This window comes from Takifugu rubripes, chromosome 10 (genome assembly GCF_901000725.2).
Source record: "Takifugu rubripes chromosome 10, fTakRub1.2, whole genome shotgun sequence".
Classification (NCBI taxonomy): Eukaryota; Metazoa; Chordata; class Actinopteri; order Tetraodontiformes; family Tetraodontidae; genus Takifugu; species Takifugu rubripes.
The window spans coordinates 1867606-1887585 of NC_042294.1; the positions used below are offsets into that span (position 1 = coordinate 1867606).

The 19980-nt window shown below is 44.4% G+C and overlaps 1 protein-coding gene across 1 annotated transcript; it reads right to left on the reverse strand.

Moving 5' to 3' along the window:
* Positions 1-3727: 3727 nt before the first annotated feature.
* On the reverse strand, positions 3728-16739 carry olfm3a (olfactomedin 3a). The gene is made up of 6 exons (XM_003967828.2): positions 16671-16739; positions 7058-7201; positions 6584-6739; positions 5727-5946; positions 5130-5236; positions 3728-4922 (listed from the first exon to the last, which is right to left on the reverse strand). Exons 1-6 carry the CDS (start codon positions 16737-16739, stop codon positions 4245-4247), a joined length of 1374 nt encoding a protein of 457 aa, XP_003967877.2. The 3' UTR covers positions 3728-4244.
* Between the last annotated feature and the right edge of the window lie 3241 nt (positions 16740-19980).

Here is a 19980-nt window from a genome sequence, read left to right on the forward strand (position 1 = left end):
CCCTCCCTTTGTGCTCTGTTTTGAATATAATATAATATAATATAATATAATATAATATAATATAATATAATATAATATAATATAATATAATATAATATAATATAATATAATATAATATAATATAATATTTCTCATTTGTGGTGCACTGTACACATTATATTTTGTTTTAGCTCCAGCTAGCCAGCTAGCAAGGCTGAAATAAGGTGATAAGGTGGGTCAAAATGCTGAATAATGATAACCAATGTTGTTGTTCTGCAACACATCCCTAAAAAGGAAATCCTTCAACAAATTTGTAAGTTGGGCTATTAGGCTGGTAGGAGAACCACAGCTGAAGCTGGAATTGCCCACCTGAGTATCCTCCCATCAGGCCACAGACACAAACCAACCGATTCAGGCACGGCTTTGTTCCTCCAGTAGAACACTAAATTCAACAGAATAATCTTTTAATGGCTTTTTAAAAAAATATGGGTGTATGTCCTTCAGTCTCAACTACTGTTGCTGCTGGTATATTTTCACAGTTTATGCCGGCGGTCTTTTCTTTGTCTGTATAAGTGCTTGTGTGAAAGCAGCTTGCCAAAATGTACCTTTAGGTACTAATAAAGGGACCTTAACCCTTTTACAACAATGATATCTACCAGGATGAATAAATAAATCAAGACAGGGATCAAATCAAATTCCCAATCGTATAAGCATCATTTGATGCCTTTGTTGCAAGGAGGTCCAGACATGAACCATTTTATTGGGATGGGTGTTGAAAGACATGCTGGTTTAGTGAAGTTTCTTGAATGGTATGTACTCTTGTTGTTGACTTATTAAAACTGTTGTGATTGTGTGGGATGAGTAATCTGGCCTGAGGCAGCACATTGGTGTGCAGCTCTCAGACCTTTTGAGTCAACTCTCTGGGAAGAGAAAATGGTGTTTTGACACTGAAAAACTTTTTTTTTTAAATGTGAACCACTCAAATGTGCTGCTATTGTTTGGCTCGATGATTCTAAAATCTTGATGGAAGGGACACCTGTAGCAATAAATCAAGGTTGGCACTGACAGGCTCCTGGCGTTCCAGGGTTGAATTCCAGGAAAACCGACAGCTGTTGGTTGATTAGACTGACAAGGCCGCATGAAAACGCAAATTACTTATGAATTGTATTATTATCATGTGAAAAACAGAGCAACATTTATCCATCAGCATTCCAGTATTCCAGTATTCCAGTATTTGAAACACATGATGCAACCACGGTGGAAAATCAAAGGTTGGCAGAGAAAGAGAATTATGGATGAACACATGGTTACGTTGTCGGAATAGAGAAGAAAACATGACTGACAGCAGCGGAGACCAATTAATAATGAATCAGCCTCGTTATCGGAGAGAAACAAAATGAAATACAGGAGCACGATGGCCTGTTGTAGTTTGGACCACACCTGCTATCAATACGTGCATGCGTTTCACTCCTTCCACTGCATTTCGTTGAGAGCCAATTGTTGTTTTAATAAAGTTTGCAAGTGCTCCGTGTATTTTCGGGCATGAATGACAAGCACAGCCTGGTTATAAGGCAGCCTGTCTGTCATGGGGCTGTGATTTATATGGAAATGTGAACAAGCCCAGTCTGTGCTATAGAAGATGAAGATGGAACCCAGATGGTGATGTAAACTCGAAGGCTGAATCATGTGGATTTCTTTTTGTCTGGGTTATAAAGGTAAAAACATGAAAACACGTGTTGTCTTTCCTCAGTTGTTGGATCCTCTTAATAATTGATTAGTCCATGGAAATGCTGAGCTGCTTTCATTTAGCTCTGCATTGAAGGTGTCTAAAAGGCTCCATTCTTCCGGTGAATGGGCATTTAAAATGACTCCTGGCAGCACGAACCAAACATGCCTCAAAGATGGATGACATCCATCTGAACTTGGCCCACCGAAAACGAGCTTGCTTAATCCGGAGGACTTAATGGGAGTCAGCGGAATCATCTCTGACAACCTTGTGCTGTGCTTCTTTAGACTTTGCTCGGTCCTTTGAGACTATTGTGCAGCGTTCCCTCAGGACCCGACAGCTCATTGAGGGATTAATACATATTTCTATCAGCCATGGGCTGATGATGATTAAAGTGTTATCCATGACTTTTTAGCGACAGAAAATATGAATAATGATTCAAAAACAATTGTTTTCAAGCGTGGCATTTTCTTTTATGTCTGTTATAGAAACAGCACATTTAATCTGCTGTTTATGTCCCCTTCAGGTAGGATCCAACAGCCGTAGAGGTTTCCAAGAGTCCCTTGATTTAAAACCAAACCAAAGTGAGACCTGCAGCTGTAGAGAATACTGAAAATCCCACAGAATATTTCAGAAATTAAAAACAAATGACATCCCAGAATGCTGGGTTGATGAGGTCTTTGTTCCCATGATGGAGAATTAGCCACCCTTTAATCAAGAGAAGGCCAACACAATAGAGGAAGTGGTTGAGGTCACGTTTGAGGTCAGTAAGGCTTTAACCTCATGACCTGATGTCTCTGATTCCGCGGCGACGCAAACGTACAATCCTGTTATTTCTGCCCAATATGTGCTGCTGCCTCTTTGCTTTGACTGAAAGCCATGAAAGCTTCTGTTTTTCTAGATGATTGCATCGTTTTGGGGATAATTCTATGTTAGCCGTCCTGTGGGTTGTTAAAATTATCCACCGAGCAGCCTACCAGCCGGCGTAACAAAATCATGACTAAAAGCCACATTACACTGGAAATGAAAGGTCTTCCATATGGACCCTTTACTGGGAGTTTGATGCATTAACCCAGGATGAAGTAAATTTGAAAGCAGTTATTAGCGCGGCGGGATTATTGAGGGAGAGCACTTAGAACATGTGAACAGAATGACTTTTCTTGGCGACTCTCATTAATTTAGCTGAAATGAAACAGGGAGCAGGAGCCCTGCAGAGCGAACCTCTGGATCAATAAAACGGAGACTCGGGGAGACCAAGAACCCCGGGTAAACCCCCCCCCCCAGCACGAGTCAGTGATACTGTCCAATTTGACATTATTGAGCTAACAGAGATTTCATCACGATAAATATCACCTGTCTGCCTTTGCAGAAAAGGACAGTTTTTGCAGCCTTTATTACAAACCTCTCCCTTTTCCCTCCAATAATTGAAGGTCAAGAGCATTTTTAGAGGTAATTAACCACAGCCAGTCAAAATCTGCACACCAGGACATGTTCAAGAGTAAAAGGTCAAGTTTAGTAAACGCAAATGTGGAGTTTTGTGGCGTCGTCAACATTGTTTTAATCAAACTGCTTTTTCTTTCCATGTCAAACAACCTGGCATATTTGTGTGATATGTGACTATATATTAAGAACTGAGCAGCAAGAGAGGACATGAAGAAGGTTTTATGGTGAGGACAATGGGACAAAATTAGAGCTCTGGCTCTATGAATCCTGTAGCCGAGGACTGAAACCAATGTTGTCTCTTCGGTTTGCCATTTTGTCAGTTTTAACATCACACATCCAAATCTGCCGTTGGATTTATGTCGGGGTTTTTTTAGTTTTGCTGATCATGAGGCTCAACTTGACCCTGGTGGTGTTAACCACATAAAAATACCAAGCGAGGACATCGGCGCTGCGAGGACCTCGCCATCAAATATCTCAATCAGAATCCATATTTACTCCTCCTTCCCACCCCGATCAAGTCAGATATTAATTCTCTCAACAGATACCACGTTAATGAAATGAAATCTTTTAATTGGAATTAATTAATTAATACATAGAATTCCTCGATGCTTTCATCATATAAAAAATACAAATGTTCTCTCACAGTGACGGACATAACAACAGTATATTACAGGCCCAGCTTTAAAATCATGGCAACGGAATTTTACAAGATAAATAAGCTTTCTGGCTTATGTACAGCAGCGTTAAATAGAATTTTTCAGCATAATTGACAAAAAAAGAAATGCAGTGCACACTAAGCCAAAACAGCTACAACATAAACACATCCTCGGTATTTGAAATTACTACGGACAGACATGCAAAAAGCTTTCAAACGTCTTGAACAAACCCAGCAAACAGCAAGTAAGGCGCATGTCCTCAGAGTCACCGTCAGGCGGAAAAAAACTCCAAGCGTGATTAATAATGATGGTAATAAATGTTAAGCTCAGCCGAGGGACAGTTCTAGTAGACGGTTCATCTTTGAAGAGGAAAAAAAATCAGCATTTTGGGGACCGTGGTGACAAGAAAGATGGTGCTTTGGCTTAAAGGGCAAATATGTTTAAGAGTCATCATCAGTTTTTATGACATGGAAGAGGGTGACGTTAAATATTACCTGGTGTCCATTATTCCAAGCATACAGAGCCCTCTCTCTGGCGTTGTAGCCGAGCATGGAGATATGAAAGTACTGGTTGTGGAAAGGAATGTCTACGTATTCATAAGTGGACGTCTTTGTGGAGTAAGCGTAGTACACCTTTGCGCCGGACAGGTGAGAGTTGGTGATGTACAGCGTCCCGCAGATCATGAAGGATTCTCCGGCGTTTCTTTTCGAGTACTCTGTGTTCCAAGTGTTCAGGACCTGCAGGGTGTCGGGGTCGATCTGGGAGATGACAATATTCCCAGCGTTTTGATTGGTTGCGTACACCACCCACATTCCCAGTTCGTCCGCCATGACGTCAATGTCCGAGTATCCTCCCCACGTGTACGGGTACATGTTGTGGAAGCCGGCGAACTCCAGTGCTCTCTGTGCTAGCACACTGCCCGTCTCGAAGCTGTACTTGACAATGATGTTGCTCTGGTACTTGTTGTAATAAAGTGAGCCATTAAAGACGATGTGGTTGGTTCCTTCCCACTTAAAGGGCAGCGTATACGTCCGGGACACCGCACCCGTGACAAAGTCCTCCAGCGTCTTATATTCGCGCACTATCTTGCTGTTAGTGTAACTGTCCATGTACCAGACCTGCGCCAGGGACGAGGAGGACAGAGGTGTGTGAGGAATGTGCAAAGGCAAATAAACACTAAAGCTCAGCTGTTTCCTGATTTATTAGCCGTTATTTACTTTTTAATAGTAACCTATTCAAAAGGATCTGGAATTTGATTCTATACAAAAACACCACAGTTTGATTTCCTCGGAGTTGAGGAATGCTTCCCCATTCCCGCTACTCACCCTGTTATTTCTGGTTAATGCCGACGGGTCAGTCATCCATGCCCCAAAGCGCGTCCCAGATGTCTTTATTGTTGCAGGACCAGTGATTTTCATTAATTTTCCACACGCTGTTAATAAAGAAATGCAGCGGTAAGATGTGGCGTGCTGATTTTTGCCTCTGACTAGATGATCCAATTTCGTGCACGTCCCAGCAGATTTTCCCCTCCGTGCATACTAAGTGCCCATGCAGACGGAGAGTGGCTTAATTTGACTTAATTTGACTCGTAAGGGTGCAACCACTAGCTGAAGGTAGCTGGGGGTTCCTTTGAAATCCGCTCACGTTAGGCCAAAGGGATTTCCTATAATGCTCCAAAAAATTGAACTGTACACAAGTGACGTGTGCAACTATAATCCCTACTGGCAGGCTGGTTAGGGTTAGAGCTGGATGCAATGTAGCATAATCGTTGCTAATGTTACTCGTTGCTAACTGTCTCTTGTAAACCAACTCTGCGTCCTTCCATTAACAGGAAGCAAACATTAGAATCCAACGGCTGTTGGGCCGAGACGATTCACCGGAAGACACAACCCGCCGCACACACGCACGCATTTAGAACTTACTCAGTTTGCCCATGCAGCTGCGGAGCCTGCTGTCTAGTCGGAGAACGCGCTTATAGAGCTCATCGTATTCATAGGCCCCGAGCTCCTCTTGGATTCCTGTCAGCACGGCCGACAGGTTCCTGATTTCCTCTTTGAACTGGGAAATGAGTGCAGCATCCATCTTGTACTGCTCCAGCACAGGAATCAATGGCTTCAGCTCATCCATCCTGTCCTTAAGCTCCTGCAGAAGTGACAGAAGTGAGCAGAAGAAAAGGGAAACAGAGAGAGGTCAAAGAATAGCAGAGGGATGATGACAGAGAGGTTTTTGCTCGAGTGACGCAACCTGCGGTAAAAAGTAAGTTAGTTGTGTCAGATGAATGGACGGATTATCATAGTGGGCATGTTGTGTGCACGTGTGTGTGTGTGTGTGTATGGGGGGCAACATCCACTTGCTTAATCTGTTTATTTTATGGACATTCATCTTCTCAGGAATGTTGTGTTGGGAGCGTATGCAGCAAATATCTACCAGATCACGACCAAGTGTCACATTTTATGAAACTTCTTATAGTGTACGTTTGCCATCTTGTCTTGCGGTACGCCGCAGCAGAGATCTATTATTCCCATACCAGCTGTCCACACCCGCAGCGCTTCAGGAAAATGGACAGAAAATGGCCCAATTGCAGGTGCTATTGTAGATGGGAAGCTTTAAAAGACTGACTGGAGAGCTCTGCACCCTGGCAAAAAGGGGCCTGTTATTGTACCAAAGCGCTTCACCTGGCATGAGATTAAAGGCATTTTTACCCACCTTTGGAAAAAGCTGCCTCAAGTCTTTAGGCCATCATAGTTGACTACGCGGATTAAACACACCTGCAAATTACCTGGAAGTTTCTGGCTATGATGGATTTTCTATCGTCCTCAATCTGTCTGAACTTGCTCCTCAGGCCCTTCATCTGGCTCTCCATCTTCATCACATACTGGAAGTCCCTCTGAGTTCGAAGGTTGAGCACCTCAATGGACTGAGACATGTTCTGCACCTGCACAGCAATAAGAATTTAAAGGGAATATACAGTAAAGACGCCGTCGCTGTTCCGTCTTTGGTGCCGCTAATGGAAAGCTCCTCTAACGGGTTTCTTTGGCGAGTCCCTCTGTGTGCCTGAATACAAGCTAAGATCTGCCTTTGTTGGGAATCTGGCCGAGTCTAATGTGGTCATATGGATGTGTAAAAAACATCAGTAAAAGATTTTTGAAAGAAGCCGAATGCTTTCATATCCGTTCTCTTCTCACCTCCCGTTTCAACCCACTTCCCTTGAGGCATGAATGCCGCCCTGGTCAATAACTATTTAGTTTCCTACCTTTTCAAGTAGCTGGCGGAGCTGCCTGCTTTTAGCGTCTCTGGAGCACAGGCTCTGCTCTGGCGCCACCACAGTACAGATGCAGCGTCCATCAGCATCCTGGGCTGAACTGTAAACCTGCCAACCCTCCTGTGGGCTGATGGTCTGCAAACATAACACACAAACAGCTCCGTTCCCCAATAAAGCAAAGCAAATTGGGAAATCTCCCTGCCAGGGATGGTCAATTTCAGTGTTTTAACGACTATTATAAGATCAATTACGACACACCAGGGTAACATTTACAACACATTTCGAATCCACCAATGTCATACGGCTAATAAAAACATGTGACGGGAGAATGGAGCCGAAATCAGTAACAAATAGGTCACGAGACAAACGTTTCGTCTCTCTGTAGCGGAGCCCAAACCACCCGCCTCTCTGTTGTTCCGGTGTGGGACTTGAACCTGAAAAAGAAGCTCTGCTGAGGGCTGCGGAGTTGATAAAAATGGGTATTTTGAAATCTTTTATTTCAAGGACAAAAGATTCAGATCAAAGTGGGAGAAGAACAAGGTGGACATAACAGTCAGAATTTAATGAACGTTCTGATTTCAGTACTACACATAGACAGCACTAAAAAGCTCACAGCAATAATAAAACGGAGTGGATGTGGTTACGTAACACTCAGTAAATGTCCATTCACACGTGGGTTTTGTCTGTGTCACGAGGTGAAAGCAGAGGGTTAATTATTGAGGGAACTGCTCATAAGCTGAATTCTGTGATAAAAGTACATTTGTATGCGAATAGAGCTGTGAATAAACACACAATGGAATACATTTCTTACATTAGATATCCATTCATCCAGCCATTTGCTACTGACTTTGCCTTACGGGGTCGTGGGGGAACTGGAGCCTGTCCCACCTGCCTTTGGACAAGAGGTGGGGGTGCAGCCTGGAAGTCTCCAGGTGACAAACAACCGTTCACGCTCATCCCTGAGTCACCAGTTCAGCTCTCCCCCAAATGCATGTTTATGGACCGTGGGAGGAACCGATGTACCCGGAGCGAGCCCACGCAGACGCGGAAACGCCCCCAGGACATCCAATAATAATTAGAATTAATCAGCAAAAGCTGACTGGGATATTCTTAGCACACAATGAAAAATGAACAAATCTCTCTGTTCATGGCTGCGCATGGTTACCGTCGTCATGCTCTGTCTGGAAGAGGACAACCTGATACATGGAGACTGTTGATCCAGCCAGTGGTGCCTCCCTCCTCAATGGTCTCTGAGAAATGTGCGATATTATTCCGGGGAACAGCGTCCCACACGAGGGGTTGGGCTGAGGTAGGTGAAGAGAGTTGACCTACCTCAGACACTACTCAACTCTTGAGCCATATTCAGACAGGAATATTCAACAAGAGTGCTAAATGTTCTGCGACAACGACATCTATCGCATTCAGGGCTTAGAAAGAGCAGATGGTGCCTCTCTAAATGCTGTCTGGGTTTCCAAATCAGCGGTGCTGCTGATCGCTGTAGCGAGCCGGCTACTGGGAGCACACATCACAATTCACAGCACAGATAATGAAAACTAATTAACAGATTCTGGAACAACTCTGTTCTCACAAAACATGTCCCTCAGGGAAAGCTGTGAAACAAAAGACACATTTAAAGCAACGGTGGGTGAACTTTCTCCTTAAATATCCGTACCTGCGAAGAAGAGGGAACTACTAGAGACGGGCCTGAGAAGAAAATATCATAAATATTCAGAGACTTTCAAGGGAAAATCTGTTGTCCACTGTAAACACAGTAAGTTATCGCCTGACAATTTGAAAATGTTTTTTTTTTTTTTACGTAGGTAAACAGAAGCTGAGAAAAGCAAAAGCAGGAATGGAAAACAGTGCTGACGAGGAACAGAACACAAGTGCTGACTGACAATTAAAGGGGATGGGATAGAGGTAATAGATGCAGGCAAGCTCTGCAGACAAGTGCAAACACAGCAGGCATCACAGGAGATCGGCTGAAGGAAAAACTCAGTGGATCCAGAAGACAAACGAGGGGGAGCAAATATGCAAATACGCTAAAGTATGAGGCTGATCAGAAAAGTGCATCGATCGGACGCGAGACCATCACTAACGTGTGGCAGGACTGATCCTACTTGTGTGTAATTCCCGTAAAAGTGTGTCGGCGGCGATGAGGCTAATACGTTTTTCTTCATTGTTATGCTTCTTATGACACTGGCTGGAAGATCAGACTTCAAGGCTACAATGTTTTCACCAAGCTGCACACCAACGTCTGGCCATTAATCATCCTCACAAAAGTGCAACAGAAGCTCTCTGCAGGCTTCCAGCAGGGCCTTACAGTCTGTAGCACACACACACACACACACACACACACACACACACACACACACACAAAGACACATTAAGCTTTCTTCCAAGGTTTGATAAATGCCGTTATGATGGCTGATAATAAAACAACTGACAACATTTCACCTGCAAACATTTTAAGCCAGCTCACTTAAGTAACCCAGAAGCAGCAGCGGAACATCCGGCATCCACGGTTTAATCATCCCAGAAGTTCTTCACACATACAAGAAATTACTAAAACAAAAAAACAACTCTTAAGTATGACATCATCATATGGAGGAAAACCCTATACTTATTTAAAATAACCTTTGACCCGAGCTGCAGGCGGAACATCAAACGGTGTAAATCCGATCACGTGGATGCATCATCCACTGTCTATCTATATAACACGTCCTACTGTGAGGACGCAAAGGGGGTAACTTCAATCCCCACACAGCTCCCGAGGCCACGTCTTTGGTGTGTGATTGTGCATGAAAATCATTATTAAATCCTGACTGGTTCTCCTGTGAATGTGGGTGTAAATGTAGACAGCGATGTAAAGTGCTTTGAGTGGTCGCCAGAGATGAAAAGCTGCTGTAGAAATGCCACCTATTCACCCGACATACAGTCCATTTGGAAAGGAGTTCATCCTCAGTGTTGCAGAAGACATTGAGGACACAGGGATGCTTGAGTATTGCCAGAAATCCTCCCAGGAAAGATGGATATTTCAGTGTCAGATTCCACAAACGCGAAAATATCCACGTTGAACGGAGATCACTGGGTTAGCTGATATATCTTCTCCCTTTTCAGTACCTCACCAAATGGGAATATTTCAAACTTCTCAAACAGACTCTGTAGGGCTTTGCCACTTGAGACACAGCAGAGGATCAATTCTGTGCAAATTTGTTTTGAAACCTTGATTTTTTTCCAAGAGGTATAAACCAATCTCCCCCCTGCTGGGAATGGCTTTGGTCTGTTGATGTCATTTCCTCCGCCACTCTCATCAAGGTTGATTCCATTTGCTGCGCTGGTGTGAAGCACCAGGAGGAACTCCTCGACAGAGGTGCTACAAAGCAACAACTTGCACCACCTTTAACCCCTTTTTGATGCCTGCTTTGTGTAACATTAACGAAATTGGTGGTGCGGGACATTAAAGTTTAGGAACAGGAGCACGGAGGACAATAAAATCAAAGCTCCTATTACAGGAAATGGCGCCCTGTCGCCTGCCGTAACACAGAAACCTCAACAAAGGCTGTCCATCCGGTCAGATGACAACCTGCCCAAACAAGAGCAAAACCAACTCCGACGTATTAGAAGCCACAGCTGTGGAATGTTTACGTCAGGGCTGTAACGAACGATCGCCGGGCATAAATGAGTTAACATTTTAGCTCTAATGGAAGAGGAAGACAAATACGGCCATGAACCGCAGCAGCAGCACTCCTGGCAGCCATAAGCCTGAAACCCAAAAGCTCTCTGGACGCTGCTGACAATGAGATGCCGCATAGATAGAAGGGGAGCAAGACACAGCGGAGGAGGAGGAGGAGGAGGAGGAAGCCTTCTTCTCTCTTGTCAGCGATGAAAGGCATTGAGGGACATTAATTTCCTAGACGTGTGCCACCGCCTTGCCCCTTTTGACCCCAGAGAGGTGAAGACTGAATAGATAATTCTACAGGAGATTGATACATTCTTCCCCAGAGAGCCTTTGAATGAGCCACAGAATTATCTCATTCGCGCGCTCGTGCTTCCTTTTTAAGGTGTTCTTCAATGATCCTCCGACAGAACAAGCCCACAAGAGCAGCGAGCGGAATTATAATGAAACAGTCATCAAACAGTATCAGTGGAGTAAAACCAGTGGACAGCTCCAGGCTACTCCGAGCGCCAGATGCAGAGAACAGCAGAAGAAGAACCATCTGCGACAGCTGGCAGGTTCATGTAAAGTCACTTAGTATCGTTCATTCCCAGATATTTGTCTATATTTGTGACAAACCGAAAACCTGTAACCAAGAAAAGGGCAGTTCCCTCAGTCTATGCGCTGCACATTCAAACACGTATACATCATAAATGCTACGCCAACGGGCCTCACGACTGAATTATCTGTGGCGCCGACAACAAAATGTCTGTAAAATTAGAACCTGCTCATTAATGCTGCATCGGAAATGGCTTTCCAGCTTTGGAAAAGGACATCCCTGCCTTATTAATGTCAGAAAATGCTGCAGCAGCATGAGTGTGTCTGCTCCTTTCTGGCTCTTTTAACGACCTTTCTTCCTGTAATTAACCCTCTGCCACTTTGGCATGATGCACAGGATTGTTGTGTCTATTTAAGTCTGCGTTCAGGTTGAGAAAAGGAGGCTTTGAAAACGTTTTTGTGCTGGATAACTAAATTATACGCAATCATAATTGGACCCATCTGAACCAGCATGGCACTGTGCAATTATTGCAATTTTATGACCTACTTAAAAAAAGCAAGAGTTCTGCATTAGTAAGTTCTGGTGCATTCTAGGAAGACATTAACATTAATTTGCTCTCTACTTTGCCTCAAAATTATGTGAAAGTATAATAAATGAAACCTTTCATCACCTTTGGTCTGCCCAACTTCCCTCTCGTGCACGCCGTGCTTCCACTGCACTGCTGTCCTGCCATACCATAATGAGATTTCTGAGAAACTGTTTCTTTGTATTTAAAAAAAAAGAAAATATTTCCGCTGCCTTGTGTAACACGAGGAGACGCTGAGATGAGATTGTGATGTTAGCTCTGCTGCCTGTTTTGCTGCAGGACAGTTAAAGCAGTGATGCGTACAAGTGTAACTCAGGTTGTTCCAGGCTGTCAGTGGTGAAAATGTGCTTGTTGGGTTTACTTTGGAAGAGTCGGCAACACTGTGGACTCCGGATGTTAGACGCTGCATGATAGTGATGCATTTGCTTACACTGGTGCAGGGTTCCATCACAATCAAAACAAACATCTAAACATCCGATCACGGAAGAAACAGGAGAATATAATAATATAATATAGCGAGAATATAAAAGCTGCGCTTAAATTGAAGCGTTTTATCCCCCGCGTAACTGCAGTCACTTGGAAATTGCGCCGTTAACATTATCATATAATATATTTCATTTTGTCAGAGCCTCGTTTTGTTTTCAAGCATTTCTGCCTTTGTGGCGCAGCATCAAGATGGATTCTGTAGCAGCGGAGCGACGTTTCACCCATTCATGTGTCCTCAAAACCCTCTCATCTGTGGGATGCAGATGTACTGGATGGATGGATGGATGGATGGATGGATGGATGGATGGATGGATGGATGGATGGATGGGTGGATGGATGGATGGATGGATGGATGGATGGGTGGATGGATGGATGGATGGATGGATGGATGGATGGATGGATGGATGGATGGGTGGGTGGGTGGGTGGATGGATGGATGGATGGATGGATGGATGGATGGATGATGGAGGGATGGGTGGATGGATGGATGGATGGATGGATGGATGGATGGATGGATGGATGGATGGATGGATGGATGGAGGGAGGGAGGGAGGGATTGATGGAGGGAGGGAGGGATTGATGGAGGGAGGGAGGGAGGGAGGGATGGATGGAGGGATGGATGGATGGAGGGAGGGAGCGAGGGAGGGGGGAGGGAGAGAAGGATGGGTGGGTGGGTGGATGGATGGATGGATGGATGGAGGGAGGGAGGGAGAGAGGGATGGATGGGTGGATGGATGGGTGGATGGATGGATGTATGGATGGATGGATGATGGAGGGATGGGTGGATGGATGGATGGATGGATGGATGGATGGATGGATGGATGGATGGAGGGAGGGAGGGAGGGAGGGATTGATGGAGGGAGGGATTGATGGATGGATGGATGGATGGATGGATGGATGGATGGATGGATGGATGGATGGAGGGAGGGAGCGAGGGAGGGGGGAGGGAGAGAGGGATGGGTGGGTGGGTGGATGGATGGATGGATGGATGGATGGATGGATGGATGGAGGGAGGGAGGGAGGGAGGGAGAGAGGGATGGATGGGTGGATGGATGGGTGGATGGGTGGATGTATGGATGGATGGATGATGGGGGGAGGGAGGGAGGGAGGGATTGATGGAGGGAGGGAGGGATTGATGGATGGGTGGATGGATGGATGGATGGATGGATGGATGGATGGATGGATGGATGGAAGGAAGGGTGGGTGGATGGGTGGGTGGATGGATGGGTGGGTGGATGGGTGGATGGATGGATGGATGGAAGGGTGGGTGGATGGATGGATGGATGGATGGATGGATGGATGGATGGAAGGAAGGGTGGGTGGATGGGTGGGTGGATGTGTGGGTGGATGGGTGGATGGATGGATGGATGGAAGGGTGGGTGGATGGATGGATGGATGGATGGAAGGGTGGGTGGGTGGGTGGATGGATGGATGGATGGAAGGGTGGATGGATGGATGGATGGATGGATGGATGGATGGATGGATGGATGGATGGATGGATGGATGGATGGATGGATGGAAGGGTGGGTGGGTGGATGGGTGGATGGATGGATGGAAGGGTGGGTGGATGGATGGATGGATGGATGGAAGGGTGGGTGGATGGATGGATGGATGGATGGATGGATGGATGGATGGATGGATGGATGGATGGGTGGATGGGTGGGTGGGTGGGTGGATGGATGGATGGAAGGCTGGGTGGATGGATGGATGGATGGATGGATGGATGGATGGATGGATGGATGGATGGATGGATGGATGGATGGATGGATGGATGGATGATGAAAGCCCTACAATAACATCATGTCCCTGAACGCCCCTCGGAGCTCCTGTCATCATATAATCGGACGCGTAGTTCAAGGAGAGCTTCAGAGTTGTGGTGCATGTAGAACCACATGATTACAGCACTTGGCATTAATGTGACTGTCTTTGCTGTCAGCATCCCAACTAAGAGCTTTGTTAGAGTTTTCTGTGGTTAGCTGTTTGTGTTGTGGTGTCTCTGTCTTTTTAATTTGGGCCCTTGTGTGAAGACCACTGTGACACGAGGCACCTTTGGTGCTCTGGTAGCCAAGCTGCCACGCACGCCTGCGCCTTCAGAGCATCTCAGAGTGATTTAATAAGGCAGTCGTGTTAAAGAATAGTCCTAATAAATGTTGCTTGTCAACACCCTGGACGGGTCAACAGTCCATCAGAGGACACATGCAATTCACTCACCCCTCGGGGGCAATTTAGAGCATCCAGTCACGTCGGCGTGCATGAAACTGGAGAAGAACCCCACCACCCAGCCACTGGGCGAGCGTGTCAACACCAGACAGACAGCTGGACCCCAGAACTTAGCTGGGAGATAGCCGCCACAGCCTTCCTAGAGATGAGCTCAGTAAGACTGTCCAAGTGTCTTTTTCCTGCACGATCCCTCTATTATATACATTAATAATACACAATGACATTCAAAGACAGGAGAAGGTTATGGGGAGATAGATCTATGATGTTCAAATGAGCACTAGTAATCTGGCAGCAAAGAACTAAAGTCCTTAAATCATTCTCCTTATCAATATTGTACTTTGGCTGCAGCATTTAATGTGTAATCACAGAATCCATATTCTGCCATCGTTTTGATCACCATTAGAGGTGTGATTGCCTGGCTGGCACGGGTTCTAAAGCATGCAGACGTCTCATGTTCCTCCTGAGAGTTCTGTTCTCTCCACAGCTGAGGTGTTGCTACATGGATAAACGCTACTGTCTCCACCTTGAGGGCTACTTTGCAGCCAATTTACACACAAGTCAAGATCAAGATTTTGTAAAACCATCATTTTAAGGCTGGTATCGTGACTCTACGTCATGTTTGAGCCCCGTACAAGCTGGTGAATGATCATTACCAGCTAATTTTGTCTATTCCAGATGAGCTTTTTAGCCATAAAACAGCGAGAGCTTTGAGGCCCGATGGCTCCCTGCACACAGGCTTTGTTTGATTTGTGAGTCCATGAATTGATTTTTAGTTCAAAGGAAGTTTCGCAGATATTCATCAGAGAGGTAGGGTTGCAAAACATTTTCCTCAAATATTTTTGGAGAAGGACTGACGAGACCTTTCTGTTCTTGTGCGAACCTGAAGATCTGGTGCGGGGAACCATTTTGGTATTTTTCAGTGAATTACCTTTCAGCATCATTTAAAAGCAACAGAAACAACGAACACACCGTCTCACTTCAAACATCACAGCCACACATCTGATGTCATGTGCCGTAACCGGGAAACATTAATTGAGAAATGACATAATGGATGACTCGATTAGGGCGGATTAATTATTTTCCTGCCTGTGTGACTGATTAATTGCCTAATTATTTCAAAACTAAGGAAAGATCAAGAATCTCATTCCCAGCACTATTAATAGTGCAGCAGCTCCAGCTGAGTGCGCTCTGGCCAGCGTCATTACATTCAGCTCCAAGAGGTTTTTCCAACCTGTGGATGAAATGATAGATGGTATTTTTCTCCTGCAGGGGGTCTGCTGAAACCTCCAGTGAGAGCGAAGCCTATCTAAACGAACACAGCACTGCCTGAACACGGCTCTCCACACTCGTCCCTGCATTTATCCATTAGCATCAGTGCTGGTTGGGGTTAGTCCATCTTTCCTTGTGTACAAGCTCAGCGTTCAGCCTAATTAGGCTTCAGATCTGCCAAAGGTTGAGCAAACAAGCACGTGAGGGGGTCAGGAACTGATGAGGTCACACATGGAGTCAGAACAAGACCACTGGTGACCAGTGTGGAAATGTGTTAGACAGAAAACAGCCAAACTGAAACTGTGCTCACACGTATCTCATTAACAAGGGGTCCACAAGTGGGTGGCACCTCTGAGTAATGGTAACTTGGAAAGGCTCCATCAGGTGCTGCCTTTGCGTTCATAATTTTGACCGTTTTCTTATTATTCTTGATTAAATAGACTTGACTTGACTGAAAAAATCAAACGTTTTGCTTGTTTAAAAGAAAAGCCAAACACCCGATGAGACAATACATCTGTAAATTCGAATCTCGGACCGTTTTTATTAAGGGTTTTGGAAAAGTCTAAAAGGATTCGGGCTGTGTGATGATGCGGATTGAAGGCTGGATGCGGACTGATGCCTCAAAACCTCGAGCAACATGAAACTATGACACTTTTGGGGTGAATTTCGGAACGAACCGCATGACGGACGCGTGTGAGGGGCAGACAGAACAATGCTGGCGCTGAGGACCTCAAATCCGAGGAGTCATTAACATTCACAAGAGACGTGAACGCGCCGTCACACGGAACAAGTGGCGGAACCGAAAATGATGACAGAGGCAACTCACCATGGACGGGTAGAATCCGAAGACGGTGATGGAGAGGACGGGGTACAGGACGCTGAACGGGACCCGCATGTTGAGGGGCTTCGGGCGGTCGCTTCTGTCGGAGGTGCAGTCGGTTCACGTAGAGCTCACCTGAATGTGCGCTCCTGGAGGGCTGGAGACGCAGGGAGAGCGCACCGACACGCAGGGAGAGCGCACCGACACGCAGGGAGAGCGCACCGACACGGCCACACTGAGCGCACATCCAACGGCATCTCCCACACCCTCCTCGGTGCTGCCAAAAGTTTGGAGAGAGGGAGAAACATTCCGACTGTGGGGGTGCTGCACCAAGACGTGACGATCTATCTATCTATCTATCTATCTATCTATCTATCTATCTATCTATCTATCTATCTATCTATCTATCTATCTATCTATCTATCTATCTATCTACATACATACATATTCAGGATGCTGGTTTACATCGTATAGCTCCAATAGCCTTTTTTAAATCAAGTGTCCACGTCCATATCCATTATTTGTCCACCCTGAAGTTCTCCCATCCTACAGAGACCGAAATACTCACCATTACAATACTCACTGTTACATTTTTTATAGTTCACACTTCCGCTCACTGGTTTATCGGTGTGTGAAATATGAAATTCCACGCCAGGAAAGCCTCCGTCCAGCTTCCTGTCTTCTCCATGTTGGAAGATGCTCCTGCACATCAGCTACAGAACTCGTGGGTCCTCCGGTGCAAATAAATGGTTTGTGGGACCCATCTGGGCCCGATAAAACTCCCGGCAGCCAAAACATAAATTTGACATATCACAAAATATAGAGGCACCATAAGGGCCTTTATTGGATGCCTGAGTGAAAAGCACAGCAGAGGCGTCATTACTGGTTTCCAGCCAACACAGTCAGTCCTGGGTCCAGTGTCCAACTCTACCAATCTGTGTTGGACCAACAAAATTACGGTTGAATAATCCGGTTAAATACTGAATTATTGTGCTCACAGTTAATGACTGTCTCCCCCGCTGGTGTGTTTATGAATGGATAAATGAATGAGTGAATGAATGAATATCTGATGCTCATCTATCTCTACTTTGTTCAAAAAATACTTTCTTTTGCCACCTTAATCTCCACTTGGCCTTTATTGTAATAATGGTCCACATATCCAGCTCTCAGAATGGCGCCACAGCCGATCTCATGCCCCATTTGTGTTTATTTCATTTTCCACATCTTTAAATTTGTTTGAAGAAGATTTTTTACCCTGAGAAGCACTCAGGCGGACATCTTTGTTCTCATTTGAATCAAGTGATAGCATCCTAATGGAGCAGGGTTTAATAGTTTAGATTTTAATTGGAATTAAACATTTATTCTTCCTCTGCATCTGGCGGGGGGCAAATGGGCTCAATATTCCATCTGAAGATTGGGTCTGTGACCGGCAGGCTCTTGTGTTTGTAATGGGAAATGCTGTTAACATGCAATGCTGCTGCATTATTCAGGATCCATTAAAGGGTATTTAACAGAGACTGGTGTTTGTTCTGTGAATTAAAAACATCCACTTGTTCTCCCGCTCGCTCGCAGGTCTTTGTAACTTCGACTCTCAACGACTCTCGACACAAACGTAAACATATGTAGAGCATTAGCTACGCTTCCAGCTAAACGTGTGCTAACAGTTTTAGCAGACAATGGACACAACGTGTCACGTTTTCAGGACAGAACTTACAAAAAAGTAGAACAAAATCATGTTTTGGTTCATTTCCTTATGATGATTTAGTTTTTTTACTCTATTTTCTGCTTCTAAAAGACAAATGTGAATGAATGGGTCCGTCACCTGTCTTTTTCCTGCTGTGCTTTGTCTTTATTTCATTTTGTTCCCATTTCTTTTCTGGTTTTGGTTGCTGAGCAACATCAAGTCATATTTGAATGTTGTAAAAAAAAAAATATCAAAGGAATAAACAGCTCTTTGGTTGTTCTAAGTTGATTTAAAATATATTGGATTTTTCAAGAAGACTACCAGTGGAGCCAAACATTCAGTTATCAAACTCATCCTGAATAAAGGAATTGATGTTGGACGGTGGAACACAGATGTAGAGACAATCCAATTCCTGATCAGGGACATATTACAGATTATCAGATAGATTCCAGCGCTGCTCATTAATACTAATTTATTATTTTCTATTAGCGGTATAGTTTCCTTCTTGTGAAAAGATCTCATTTAAGTGTGGAACCATGCTTAAAATGCTGAGTTGTTCATGTCGAGCAGTTCAAACTGAAATAAATCGTATAAATATGAATTAGCATAATGGAAATCTTTGTGGATGTGTTTAAATATAAACTCTGTGTGTGTTTCTTTTAGTGGGAATTTAAAGAATATGTTAAAATGACATAGCCAAAGCTGGATTTACCTTATTTACACTAATAATTAACTAATAATAATTTGTTTCATTTTCCCCAAGAGCGGTTTCCCAAAAACTGAGATGACACCATAGATGCAGCCGCTGGCAATTTTCTGCTCTCTCTCTTTCTTCCTCCCTCCATTCTGCTCCACTTCTGACATAAATGAAATGGAGTTTCGGGTCTATGAACCCCTGCCTACCCCATTAATATTCTCCCTAAATTGTTTGCGGCGTAGGTCTTGACGGAGTGCTGCATGCTGCACTTTCATGTCGGCCTGAATTTTGGACCATATTCCTAAAATGGATTTCCCTTTGCAGTCATTTGCGTGTAACAATCCAGTGCAATACAATTATTCTGCTAATTTATTTATTCAAAAATCTCTCCACTTTATTTTCATGTCCGGCTCTGCCAATTAAAAGCATGATGCAATTATGCTCAACAAATTTGGATTTTAAAACTTGTATGCCCTATTTTCCACTTCCACTCTTATTTTTTTAAGATTCTTGTTATTATTGAGAATTAAAAAAAAAAAATCCCTCAATGTAAACACATTAATCGGCAAAAATTAAACTTTACTGGGGGAGGGTTACTTGGGTTTTATTCTACAGAACGTCTCATTGAAGAACATAATGAAGGAAAGTAAATCATTCTGCTGATGTTGGGGCTCAGAATTGTTCCAAGCTTCACATCTGAGTAAATATCAGTAGCTAATGTTTCCTCGGGTCCTCGTTCTCGCGCTAATGCCTTTTTCCTCATTTGCTTGACACGCTGTGTTCTGCAGGAGTGTGTGGAAGGGAGATCTGGGGTTATACGACTGATAAGACGAGGAAATGTCAGCCTGCGGAACTCAAGCTCAATCTGAATTGCATTTTCAGGTTCAGCAAAAGTTCAGATTCTTAAAATTAGAAGCAGAAAATGTGTTCATCAT